Raw genomic sequence first — 13,525 nt, forward strand, 5'->3', positions numbered from 1 at the left:
TGACTCGGGGGTGTTGACTCATTTAAACTAACATATTCATCCTGCTGTAACCAGGTTTCTGTTAGGCAGAATAAATCAATATGTTGATCAATTATTATATCATTTACCAACAGGGACTTAGAAGAGAGAGACCTAATGTTTAATAGACCACATTTAACTGTTTTAGTCTGTGGTGCAGTTGAAAGTGCTATATTATTTTTTCTTTTTGAATTTTTATGATTAAATAGATTTTTGCTGGTTATTGGTAGTCTGGGAGCAGGCACCGTCTCTACGGGGATGGGGTAATGAGGGGATGGCAGGGGGAGAGAAGCTGCAGAGAGGTGTGTAAGACTACAACTCTGCTTCCTGGTCCCAACCCTGGATAGTCACGGTTTGGAGGATTTAAGAAAATTGGCCAGATTTCTAGAAATGAGAGCTGCTCCATTCAAAGTGGGATGGATGCCGTCTCTCCTAACAAGACCAGGTTTTCCCCAGAAGCTTTGCCAATTATCTATGAAGCCCACCTCATTTTTTGGACACCACTCAGACAGCCAGCAATTCAAGGAGAACATGCGGCTAAACATGTCACTCCCGGTCCGATTGGGGAGGGGCCCAGAGAAAACTACAAAGTCCGACATTGTTTTTGCAAAGTTACACACCGATTTAATGTTAATTTTAGTGACCTCCGATTGGCGTAACCGGGTGTCATTACTGCCGACGTGAATTACAATCTTACCAAATTTACGCTTAGCCTTAGCCAGCAGTTTCAAATTTCCTTCAATGTCGCCTGCTCTGGCCCCCGGAAGACAATTGACTATGGTTGCTGGTGTCGCTAACTTCACATTTCTCAAAACAGAGTCGCCAATAACCAGAGTTTGATCCTCGGCGGGTGTGTCGTCGAGTGGGGAAAAACGGTTAGAAATGTGAACGGGTTGGCGGTGTACACGGGGCTTCTGTTTAGGGCTACGCTTCCTCCTCACAGTCACCCAGTCAGCCTGCTTACTGCTCGGGATCTGCCAGGGGGGAACTAACGGCGGCTAAGCTACCTTGGTCTGCACCGACTACAGGGGCCTGGCTAGCTGCAGAATTTTCCACGGTGCAGAGCCGAGTCTCCAATTCGCCCAGCCTGGCCTCCAAAGCTACGAATAAGCTACACTTATTACAAGTACCGTTACTGCTAAAGGAGGCCGAGGAATAACTAAACATTTCACACCCAGAGCAGAAAAGTGCGGGAGAGACAGGAGAAGCCGCCATGCTAAACCGGCTAAGAGCTAGTAGCTACGCTAAGCTAGCGGATTCCTAAAAACACGCAAAGTGAATAATGTGTAAATAATTTATAGGTGATTCAGCAGAAGGAGTGCTTTAGTTAAGGCACGTAAAGATGACACTGGGAAACAAATCGTAATCTAGATAACTAGATCAATCTAACTGCGCAGAGTAAACAGATACAGAAAAACACCGCTGTGCTCCGGCACAGGAAGTGATACAATACCGCAGTGAGAGCCAACCACCAGTAGAGGCCTAAATATGAAACAAACATGCACTTGGAACTAATGAAGAAAATATTACTCAGTTTATCGATGTACAGTGGCTTGCAAAAGTATTCAGCACCTTGGTATTTCACGCATTTTCATTTATTTATGACATTTTAAATACAAAAGGTAAATCAGGCTTCTCAATATAAAAATTTCTAAAATTATTTTCCTTAGACTCAAACTGAAAGAAAATCTCTAAAATTTGATATAAATTAATTCAAAATATAAAAGCAAAGCCGAGATGATGGGTTGCATAAGTAATCATTACCTTTGGTATAATACCTGTAAATAATCACTTTAATTGCAAGTTTTCTTCAGACAAGTCAGGGGATGGATACGTGAACATTTCCAAGTCACTGAATATGGCTTGAACTTTATTTACATCAGTTATGAAGAAATACAAACAGTATGGCACTCTATGGTAAATCTGTGTGGAGTGGACAGTTCTCAAAAACTGAGTGACTGTGCAAGAAGGAAGAGAAGAGAAGTAAGGAAAGCCACAAAGACACCCAGACACCCCAGAAGAAGTTCCAGACTTCTGTGGCTGTGATTGGAGAAATTGTGCATCGTGCAATTTTGCATTTTGTATCCCCAATTATACAGCTTCAGGATGAAGTAGTATAGAGGAGGATTTTCTTTCATCAAAACATTAAATCTGGGCTTGCATCTCAGATGTGCCTTCTGGCAAATTATAGCTGAACTTTCAGGTAACGTCTTCTGGGGTGGCTTGGTGGCTTTCCTCACTCTTCTTGCACAGTCACTCAGTTTTTGAAAACTGTCTACCCCACACAGATTTACCATAGCGTGACATATTGTTTGTATTTCTTCATAACTGATGTAAATAAAGTTCAAGACATATTCAGTGACTTGGAAATGTTCATGTATCCATCTCCTGACTTGTCTGAAGAAAAAAGGCAATTAAACTGATTATTTACAGGTGTTATACCAAAGGGGCTGATTACTTATGCAACCCATCATCTTGGCTTTTATATTTTTAATTCATTTATAACAAGTTGTACAGATTTGCTTTCAGTTTGAGTCTAAGGAAGATAATTTTAGAAAATTTTATATTGAGAAGCCTTTTAGAAATTTTTATATTGAGAAGCCTGATTTACTTTTTGTATTTGAAATGCCATAAACAAATTAAAATGCATGAAAAACCAAGGGGCTGAACACTTTTACAAGCCACTGTATACAAGAGGGCCGACTTTGCTTTGATTGCAGAAGTGATTGTGAACAATGTGCTAAACTGCTGCCAACCACTCACTCAACACCAACTTTATTTTAGCAAACTCATGCAAAGAAATGAGTCACACATGCTACAAATGCATTTGTTAAAAAAGTAGAGACAGGATGTCTCTGTACAGGTATGAGTTGGAGTCATTAACAGATGCTAGTTACATCCTTTGCGGACGTAATAAAATCATGTGTTTATTTGTCTGACCTTTAGCAAGATTACATCAAAACTACTGCATGGATTTTGATGAAATTTTCACCACAGATACTTGTATACCTGATCAAGGAAGGCTCCACGAAATTTTGGAGGTGATCCGGATTCAGATCCGGATTCTGGATCAAGTTTTACTTTATATAGGCTTTTAAGGATTACGTCAAAACTACTTCACAGATTCTCACCAAATGTTCACTGCGAACATATATTAGGACATGGAAGAGTCCAATAAATTTTGGAGGTGATCCGGATCTGGATTCTGGATCAAGATTTCCCTTCATATAGACTTTGAAGGATTACTTCAAAACGACTTCACGGATTCTCACCAAATCTGCACCACAGATAGATATTAGGACATGAAAGACTCCACTGCATTTTGGAGGTGATCCAGATCAGGATTGGCAGACATCAGAAATCTCTGATTGCTCTTGTTGCAACATTGTAATGCTTCCAACCGTGCACGCAAAACTTTGTGAAGAGGTGCATCAACATTACATGGGTTATCGTTAAAAAATGAATGAAAAGGCGGCTATTGAATATGGTAGCAAAACTTATAAAACTCCATATAATTTAAACATTATTTCTGCAGCTTGCAGAGTGCTGCTTTGTCGGTGCATGATAAGTCGCACACGATCATCGCCATCATCACTGCTCCTGGTCATGCTGGTCATAATTCCAGAATGTTCCTTCCCCTATGAAATTATTTTAGCTTGTTTGATTTTTCTGGAGATAGAAGCAACTGTTTGATGTTCGGAGTTGAGGTTCTTTAGTATGAAGGGTCAAAGTGATCAAAATTAATTGAAATATTGAATGTGGTAAATATGAACGCAGTAAAACATAGATTGTGGTAAAAATGAAAGCAGTAAAACTTTGAATGTGGTGAAAATGAAAGCAGTAAAACAATGTGGTTAAAAGTGAAAGCAGTAAATATTGAATGTGGTTAAAAAATCAAAAGGGTAAAACGACCTGATAAAAATGGAAAGTGTGAAGTACTAAACATGAAAATGAGTGACGTAAAAAACATCTGATTAATATTGCCCCTTTGAAAATTAGAATTGTTAAATTTGGATGCCATTAAAATCACATTATGGTAAATATTAATCTTATAAATATTATGTCTTAAAAATAAAACATTGGCTAATTTAATTCACTGCCTCAATTTTAGTACCGCTACTTTACCCACTTCAATTGTATCATTTGCTGTACTCGATTTAATGTTAAATGTTTTCATTCACTGCCTCAATTTTAGCAGGTCCGCTTTACCGACTTCAGTTTTATCATTCACCGCATCAACTGCAATTTTGCTCCCTTCCGCTGGATCGGAATACGGCAGCAGCCACTGTTGCGACAGCGGAAATCTGTAGTCGCAGGCGAAGACCGCCCAAAAGCTAAAAGTGCTTTACTTCACAAAGGTAGCACTACTCGGCTCGACTCTACTCTTTTGCTTTTCTATTAGGATTGGTACCTGGTACCGAGTGCTCTTTTTTAGTACCTGCTCAGGAACGGTTCCGAGCCGAGCCGATACTAAAATGTGACGTCAACAGGCTGCCGGCCACTGATTGGTCAGAGAATGTCGTCACTGGACGAGTCATGAGCGAGTCGTCCGAGACGAGAATCAAACCGCCATTTTTAAATAGTCACAGCGGCGTTACAGAAACCGGGTTTTTCTTCGGTTTCACGGCGAGTTTTGTTTTTTTTTTTTTTTGTTTTTTTACTCGCACTGGTCCGTGGATGAGTTGCGGACGTTTGTGTTTGGTGGCGGAGGAGAGAATACAGAGAGGTGGATGAAGCAACCCAAAATGAGAAAATCTCCCAATCTTTGGCAGCACCCGGCTCACCGGACATTACAGCAACGCAGAGAACAGCTGAAAAAGCTTAAAAGTGATTACAGGACCACAACGACCGGAGTAGGTCGGACTGTAAGGGATGGAAACGGTTTGACCGAAGGAACGCTGTTTACGGACACCGACCGACGAGCACCCGGAGGCAGGATGACCGAGACTCGGCCACAGCTTTGTTGGAAGCAGCGGATGGTAAGTGTTTTTTGTGACTTTGTCTGTAGTCTGCTTGAAAGCACTGTTTAACGTTACTTCTCCCATCGGTGGGAAGCACACTTTAATGACGATTTTGAGTCTAAACTTGTGTTAAAGTAACATCGTTGTCTCGTGTATGCAAACACAGTGAGCTAGCTAACTCTGTGCTCCGCTTTAAAGTATTAACTTCTGACAGAAAAACACCTCAAGTCAGCATGACAACAAACATTTACATCTAATTTAGTGCCATTGCTGTATTTTTTTTTAACATGTCGTGATTTTGTGTTTTGGTTGATGACTCCAGTTCCATAAGCGAGGAGGGTTCGAACATCAACGTCCAGCACCACACAGCAATGTCATCACTGGTAAGAATGTCTCACATCACGTAGCTTTTAGCTCCAAAATGTATTTCCCAAATACGGTGTATGTGTGCGCGTATGTGTATATATATATATATATATATATATATATATATATATACAGGGTGACATCCCCCCCCAAAAAAGAAAAGAAATCCATAAAAATATTGTAAAAAAAACAAAAAACAGTAAATTTTGCTGGACCTTCCCCAAAATTTCAGTTATCTTAGTTGCTTTGCATAAAAGTTGGGTTCTTTCAAATTATGCTCCAAATGGTCTGATTTGTTGGAGCAAAATTTTGAAAAAACATAACTTTTATGCAAAGTGACCAAGATAACTTAAAGTCTGGAGAATGATCATATAGAAACTGAAAGGTTTTTTTTTTTATTATTACAATTTTTTTTTTTTTTTTTTTGGAGGGGGGGTCACTCTGTGTGTGTGTGTGTGTACACGTATGTACGCACACACACAACACACACATGTATGTACGTACGTACGCACGTACGTGTATATATTTATACAACCCCTGCCAAAAATTATGGAATCACCGGCCTCAGAGGATGTTCATTCAGTTGTTTAATTTTGTAGAAAAAAGCAGATCACAGACATGACACAACTAAAGTCATTTCAAATGGCAACTTTCTGGCTTTAAGAAACACTATAAGAAATCAGGAACAAAAATTGTGGCAGTCAGTAACGGTTACTTTTTTAGACCAAGCAGAGGGAAAAAAAATATGGAATCACTCAATTCTGAGGAAAAAATTATGGAATCACCCTGTAAATTTTAATCCCCAAAACACCTGCATCAAATCAGATCTGCTCGTTAGTCTGCATCTAAAAAGGAGTGATCACACCTTGGAGAGCTGTTGCACCAAGTGGACTGACATGAATCATGGCTCCAACACGAGAGATGTCAATTGAAACAAAGGAGAGGATTATCAAACTCTTAAGAGGGTAAATCATCACTCAATGTTGCAAAAGATGTTGGTTGTTCACAGTCAGCTGTGTCTAAACTCTGGACCAAATACAACATGGGAAGGTTGTTAAAGGCAAACATACTGGTAGACCAAGGAAGACATCAAAGCGTCAAGACAAAACTTAAAGCAATATGTCTCAAAAATCGAAAATGCATAACAAAACAAATGAGGAACGACTGGGAGGAAACTGGAGTCAACGTCTGTCACCGAACTGTAAGAAACCGCCTAAAGGAAATGGGATTTACATACAGAAAAGCTAAACGAAAGCCATCATTAACACCTAAACAGAAAAAAACAAGGTTACAATGGGCTAAGGAAAAGCAATCGTGGACTGTGGATAACTGGATGAAAGTCATATTCAGTGATGAATCTTGAATCTGCATTGAGCAAGGTGATGATGCTGGAACTTTTGTTTGGTGCCGTTCCAATGAGATTTATAAAGATGACTGCCTGAAGAGAACATGTAAATTTCCATAGTCATTGATGATATGGGGCTGCATGTCAGGTAAAGGCACTGGGGAGATGGCTGTCATTACATCATCAATAACTGCACAAGTTTACCTTGATATTTTGTACACTTTTCTTATCCCATCAATTGAATTGGGGATGATATCACTTTTCAAGATGATAATGCATCTTGCCATAGAGCATAAACTGTGAAAACATTCCTTGCAAAAAGACACATAGGGTCAATGTCATGGCCTGCAAATAGTCCGGATCTTAATGCAATTGAAAATCTTTGGTGGAAGTTGAAGAAAATGGTCCATGACAAGGCTCCAACCTGCAAAGCTGATCTGGCAACAGCAATCAGAGAAAGTTGGAGCCAGATTGATGAAGAGTACTGTTTGTCACTCATTAAGTCCATGCCTCAGAGACTGCAAGCTGTTATAAAAGCCAGAGGTGGTGCAACAAAATACTAGTGATGTGTTGGGGCGTTCTTTTGTTTTTCATGATTCCATAATTTTTTCCTCAGAATTGATTCCATATTTTTTCCCTCTGCTTGGTCTAAAAAAGTAACCGTTACTGACTGCCACAATTTTTTTTCCTTATTTCTTATAGTGTTTCTTAAAGCCAGAAAGTTGCCATTTGAAATTACTTTAGTTTTGTGTCATGTCTGATCTGCTTTTTTTTCTACAAAATTAAACAACTGAACATCCTCCGAGGCCGGTGATTCCATAATTTTTGCCGGGGGTTGTATATAATTTTTAAAACTTGCTTTTGTTAATCACTTACCATTTCTACCTTCATTATTGTCCAGGCAAGAGTAAAAGGAGCCTGTTCCAGCAGGAGAATCTGTCTATCCTGCGATGTTGAGGTTGAAGCTGAACTGGGTTCAGTGTGATCGACACATCCGACTGATCCTCGAAGAAGCAACGGAGGTGGAAGCTGCGTTTAATCGGGCAATCCTTGACGTGCTGGGCGAGCTTATCCACGCGATGCTTGACCGGGGCGTGTGTCCTGCACCCCCACCCCAGGACTATAGACACATGGAACTTTTGTATAGTGTTGCACAGATTTATGGATTTATTTATTTGGGCTGGGGGGGGTGGGTGTGTTTGCTCTTCTTTTAGTTGCAGTAAACATTTTAATTTATGTGATTGTATCATAACTTGTCATTTCTGGCTGAGTCAGCAGTAAAAAACATTTTGTCATTGACGTTTTGGTACGATGATGGTTCATTTCTAAGAATTTTAATTTGGGATTTGCTACTCCAGAAGACACTGCACATTACACCTGGCTAAATCTTTACAAAGATGCTGGAATAATCATGTCTAAACTGAGATTTTAGCAAATGGTATTCAACATGAAAAGGTTTAGTCACTTCAGTGATAGCACTATTACATCAAGGAATTCTGGCTATACGAGGTTTAGGGTTTGATGTGATGTAACACTTGACCACAAACTATTGTACTGTGGTGTATAATTCTGCTGGATGACTTATACCAAACCAGAAGTAAGTTATTCAGATATTTTGAACAACCAGTTTTACTGTCTGTTTACTTCCATTTACATTTATGGCCCCATTAAATGTAGAACTTATTTTACTACTGGATTTTGCTTAAACAGCTTTTCAAACTGTTAGCATTTAATTTAAATCAGTAAACCTTGGTAACTTTTACAAATCAAATTGATGTTACACAAAAGTGGAGAAATTATAGCAAAAAGTACAGAAGTTTATTCAAAATTCACAGTGAAACATAACCGGTGTATGACGTGTAGGCAAATGACAGGTATCCCATTCGGTGGCATGAACCTTTGCAGCGGTATCTCTGAGAAAACCATCTGAAACACACACACACATACAGCATACATATTTTAATTAGTGCTGTCAGGTTATTTAAAAAAATAATGTAATTGATTATAGGGTTTGTGATTAGTTAATCTAAATCAATCATTTAATTGCAGGTATATTTAAAAAAAATCTGGGGCATTTAATAATCTGGTAAACAGAGTGTGGGTTATTTGTTACACATCAAGCAGGTATTAAGCTGTAAATTGATCTTAAATTGGGAGAAGTGTCTAATTTGGATGGGTTAAATGCAGACAGATTTCATTGTATTTATGTGTACAATGACAATAAAAGGCTGTGTTATAAAGAATGCCTATAAAAACAGAATTGTGGGAGTTTGGAAGCAGATTCTTTCTGCACAATATGATGCCTTTAATAATTATGAGATTTCATATTTAAATTTGTCCATTGAATATTAAAATCTGGATGAAAAAACAAATCAAATGTTTTTAATGCATTTTAACCTGTTCGAGTTCAGTGACAACGTTAACGGTCATTAAAACCGAATTAACATTTTGTGCATGAACGTCAGTAAACGCACAAACTCCCACATTTGATTTTTAACAATAGTTATCAAAGCAAGTTACTTCAGTATAAGAAGTCTTGATATCTAACACTCTTCTTCATATCTGGACATCATTTGTGGGCTACCACAAGGTTCTGTGTTGGGCCCAAAATTATTTATTTTATACATTAATGATTTATGTAAAGTCTCAGATATGGTTAAAACTGCTCTTTGCAGATGACACAAAACTGTTTTGCTCAGGGGAAAATCTGCAACAATTATCTGATTTAGGAACAGAAATGATCAAGTTAAAGAGATGGTTTGATATTAACAAATTATCATTAAATTTGTCTAACACTAAATTGATGTTATTTGGAAATTATAAAAAAGACATACAAATTCAGTTAAATATACATGGGGTAAACAGAACGTGTCAAAGAGAATACGTTTTTAGGTGTCATTGATGAAAAAATTAATTGGAAAGCTCATATTCAGTATATCAAAAAGTATTACAGTATTAAATAAAGTAAAGCATGTTCTTGATTGCAGAGCACTACATACACTCTATTGTTCTTTGGTTGCACGCTACTTGACTTATTGTGCTGAAGTTTGGGGCAACAATTACAAAACTACATTGCAACCATTATTCATTCTTCAAAAAAGAGCATTAAGGACAGTTCATAATGCAGGTTATCGAGACCACACCAACCCACTGTTTATTAAATCTCAAATATTAAAACTTAATGATATGATTTTGTTCAAGACTGTTCAATTAATGCACAAAGTGAAAAATAAAGAAGTGCCATTTAGAATTCAAGAATATTTTACTGAGAGAGAGGGAAAATATAATTTACGGGGCTTGTATCATTTTAAAATTGCTGGCGCTCGGACGACCAAGAAAGATTTCTGTGTCTCTGTGTATGGTCCTAGATTATGGAATAACCTGACGGATGAACTCAAACGATGTCCAAATATCAATCAGTTTAAAAATCAGTATAAAAAAATGTTTTCAAGATATGTATCTAATGAAGTATGATGAGTTTTGTGTTGTCAGTTATAATTGTGAACTTGTAACTCAGTAACATTCATTTGCGTATGTGCGTGTATGTGTATATATGTGTGTGTAATTATGTATGCATGTGTGGGTGTATGTTGGTGTGTGTATACATGTATACTAAATATGTATGTAGACAAACACACGGTGTTCACCTGATATGTTTATGATAATGGGATTTGAGTTTGTGTTGTTAAATGTGTTTGTAGCATGGCCCAAGCAGAGGGTCACCCCTTAAAGTCTGGTCTGCTTGAGGTTTCTTCCTCAATACATCAGAGGGAGTTTTTCCTTACCACTGTCGCCTGTGTGCTTGCTCTGGGGATAGGTAATGTGTATATATGTATGTATGTATATATGGGGTGGGCGTTTATAAGCTTTGCTTCTGCTCACCCCCTTTTTGGTCACACGTCACTGTGAAATTGTCTTGTATATCAGTATTTGTTATTGACGAGTTGTGCCGAATAAATAAGTTCATTTATTGCTCTCAGAAACGTGTCTTCATTTACAGACCAAGTCACTGACGTCTAAACAAAATGGAGCAAAGTGTGACAGGTGCTGTAATTAATGAATCTAAATTAACGCTTTATTTTGACAACCACAATTTTAATACTTAATAGCGACAGCCTGCAGTTATTACTTATTTATGAGCTAACGATTAGCTTACCGTCATGCTTTGTCTCTTCGTCTCTAGCAGCTCGTATCTTCTCGTCTTCATATTGTATGAATTCCCAAAGTCTTCTGTACTTTTCAAGCGTGTCTCGTCGCCAGCAACTTTCTCTTAAAAACTCACAGAGCAGCAAACACACGGAGTCCGCCATTGTTTATGTTTGTCTCGCGTATAAAACGACGTCATTTGGGCGGTCATCGCCTGCGACTCCCAATGGCGCCACCCCGCGGTCAGTGACATGCGCAGTAGCTCTGGACTACAAATTTCCGCTGTCGCAACAGTGGCTGCTGCCGTATTCCGATCCAGCGGAAGTGAGCAAAATTGCGCAGTTGATGCGGTGAAAGATAAAATCGGTCGGTAAAGTGGACCTGCTAAAATTGAGGCAGTGAATGAAAACATTCAACATTAAATCGAGTACAGCAAATGATACAATTGAAGTGGGTAAAGTAGCGGTACTAAAATCGAGGCAGTGAATTAAATTAGCCAATGTTATATTTTTAAGACATAATATTTACAAGATTATATTTACCATAATGTGATTTTAATGGCATCCAAATTTAACGATTCTAATTTTCAAAGGGGCAATATTAATCAGGTGTTGTTTTTACGTCACTCATTTTCATGTTTAGTACTTCACACTTTCCATTTTTATCAGGTCCAGTTTTACCCTTTTGATTTTTTAACCACATTCAATATTTACTGCTTTCACTTTTAACCACATTAATTGTTTTACTGCTTTCATTTTCACCACATTCAAAGTTTTACTGCTTTAATTTTTACCACAATCTATGTTTTACTGCGTCCATATTTACCACATTCAATATTTCAATTAATTTTGATCACTTTGACCCTTCATACTTTAGGGTCTATATTAAACAAAACAAAGGTCTGATGCCAAGCTGCTGTCCTTCCCCTTCCTTTGGTGCTGGTTTTAATGTTTGTATCTTGCAGCACTGGAGCAGTCATGTCAATGAGGTACCATCTCTTTTTCCCAGAATTGCATTTGTCAGTGTCCCAATTCTAGGTCGTTCTGAAGGTCAGGTCCTAAAGACAAGTGAGAACTATATCACATTTGTAGTCTTCTGGGCAGAGTCTCATTAATGATTGCAATCCTGTAGCTTGTGCAGTGTGTTGTGACGGATGCTACAGGTGTTCACCTGTTGCTTTAAGTGTTAATCCTTCAGTTCCCGTTGGTTTCCAGACACCCAGGCCAAAGATCAAATTTAAAAGTCCAGCTGCTATAAACCTATATTGAATCCCTCATCCTCCAAGTTAATTCACTTTAAAAATAAAAATGTATTAATCAGTAATAAACTCCACTGGCCAACCAGCAATCAATTTTACAAACATTTACATCACCAGCAAAACTATCTGATGTATGGCACAGCCGTAAATCTGCACAAAGCAGTGTCCTCAAAATCTGAGTGAAGTGAGGGAAGCCACCAAAATACAACATTCAAAGCTTCAGTGATTCAGAATTGAGCAGACAATGGTTTACGTTCTTTTAAAGTTCCAGTGTAGGATTTAGTGGTGTTTGGTAGCAGAGATAGAACATAGCATTCATAACCTCTGTTTATTAGTGTACAATTACCTGAAATAACAGACTTGTTTTCTTTCATAACCTGTTAATGAGCCCTTCATAGCTAAATGGGAGCGGGCTCCTTCACCAAGTATGTCATATTATTACAGTAGCCCAGAAAGGACATAAATAATGCATTCTGCAACCTCACCACTAGAGGACATCAAATTCTCCGCACTGTAGCTTTTAAACAATTAAACGTAAATCCTGTTGCTTTAAAAGAAAAAAAGTCGAGCACAAAATGTTCCACTGGGTTGAATAAGTCTTACAAACATTAATGTTTGCTTTAGCGTGTGGCCAAACTGATCCCATCTCATCTGATGTGCACCCACAGGTTTATGTAATCGTAGCGCTGGCTGTCACTCGCCGCCCTCTCATGTGATCTGTTCCTCTTGGTAGGTCGAAGTCGAGATCGAACCATAAGGATCCACCACTGTCTGAGCACAGCGCACCACAGTCACAAGCAGAAACAAACACAAGACGAAGAGGAAGAAAAGCGCGAAGCCCAGGTCAACGTCCACCTCCAGCTGGTTCGCAGCACGCCGAGAAGCCTGGTCCATGACCGCCGATTCGTCTCCAATAGGAGGACTTCTGCACCTGGGGATTAGTGCAGATGAGCTCTTTTAACACTGTTTTTAATCATTTTATTTGAAGTTTTTAAGTATAATCATTGTCATGATTATACTTGTGAGCCTGTATTTTGAGAGGTCCTAATGCATCTCATCTTTTACAGAGAGGTTTTGAAATAAACTCAGCAAACCTTATTGGAAATTATTACAGCACCATAGTGCAAAATCTGGGCATGTACTTCTTGCTGTTACAACCAGCTGCAGCTTCATATTAATCTGACAAATCTGTCTGGAAATTCTGCAACAAGCAAAATTTTGCTCTAAAGATTTGTGGGTTCTGAAACGCGCCCGTAGACACGTCACCTCTGTGCTCATAACTCAAAAACAATAAAAGCCATCATCTTTTAATTTGCTGTATTAAAAGGGCATGTAATGAGGATAAACTGAGGCGGTATTGGTCAACTTTGATGCACTGGATCAATCCAAAACAAGTTTCTTTTGCTTATGTAGTAGAGCTGTCTGGGACCT

General features: G+C 38.5%; 1 protein-coding gene across 3 annotated transcripts in view; it reads left to right on the plus strand.

Moving 5' to 3' along the window:
- LOC117502161 (histone-lysine N-methyltransferase SETDB1-A-like) overlaps window positions 1–13,038 on the plus strand; it is a 43,596-nt gene extending 30,558 nt beyond the window's left edge. For all 3 annotated transcript variants that reach the window (XM_034161191.1, XM_034161193.1, XM_034161192.1), the window contains one exon: window positions 12,828–13,038. In XM_034161191.1, coding sequence (XP_034017082.1) covers window positions 12,828–12,990 — 163 coding nt within the window. In that variant the 3' untranslated portion in view covers window positions 12,991–13,038. The remainder of the gene's footprint in view (window positions 1–12,827) is intronic.
- Window positions 13,039–13,525: the final 487 nt, after the last annotated feature.

Source organism: Thalassophryne amazonica, chromosome 20 (genome assembly GCF_902500255.1).
Source record: "Thalassophryne amazonica chromosome 20, fThaAma1.1, whole genome shotgun sequence".
Taxonomy (NCBI): domain Eukaryota; kingdom Metazoa; phylum Chordata; class Actinopteri; order Batrachoidiformes; family Batrachoididae; genus Thalassophryne; species Thalassophryne amazonica.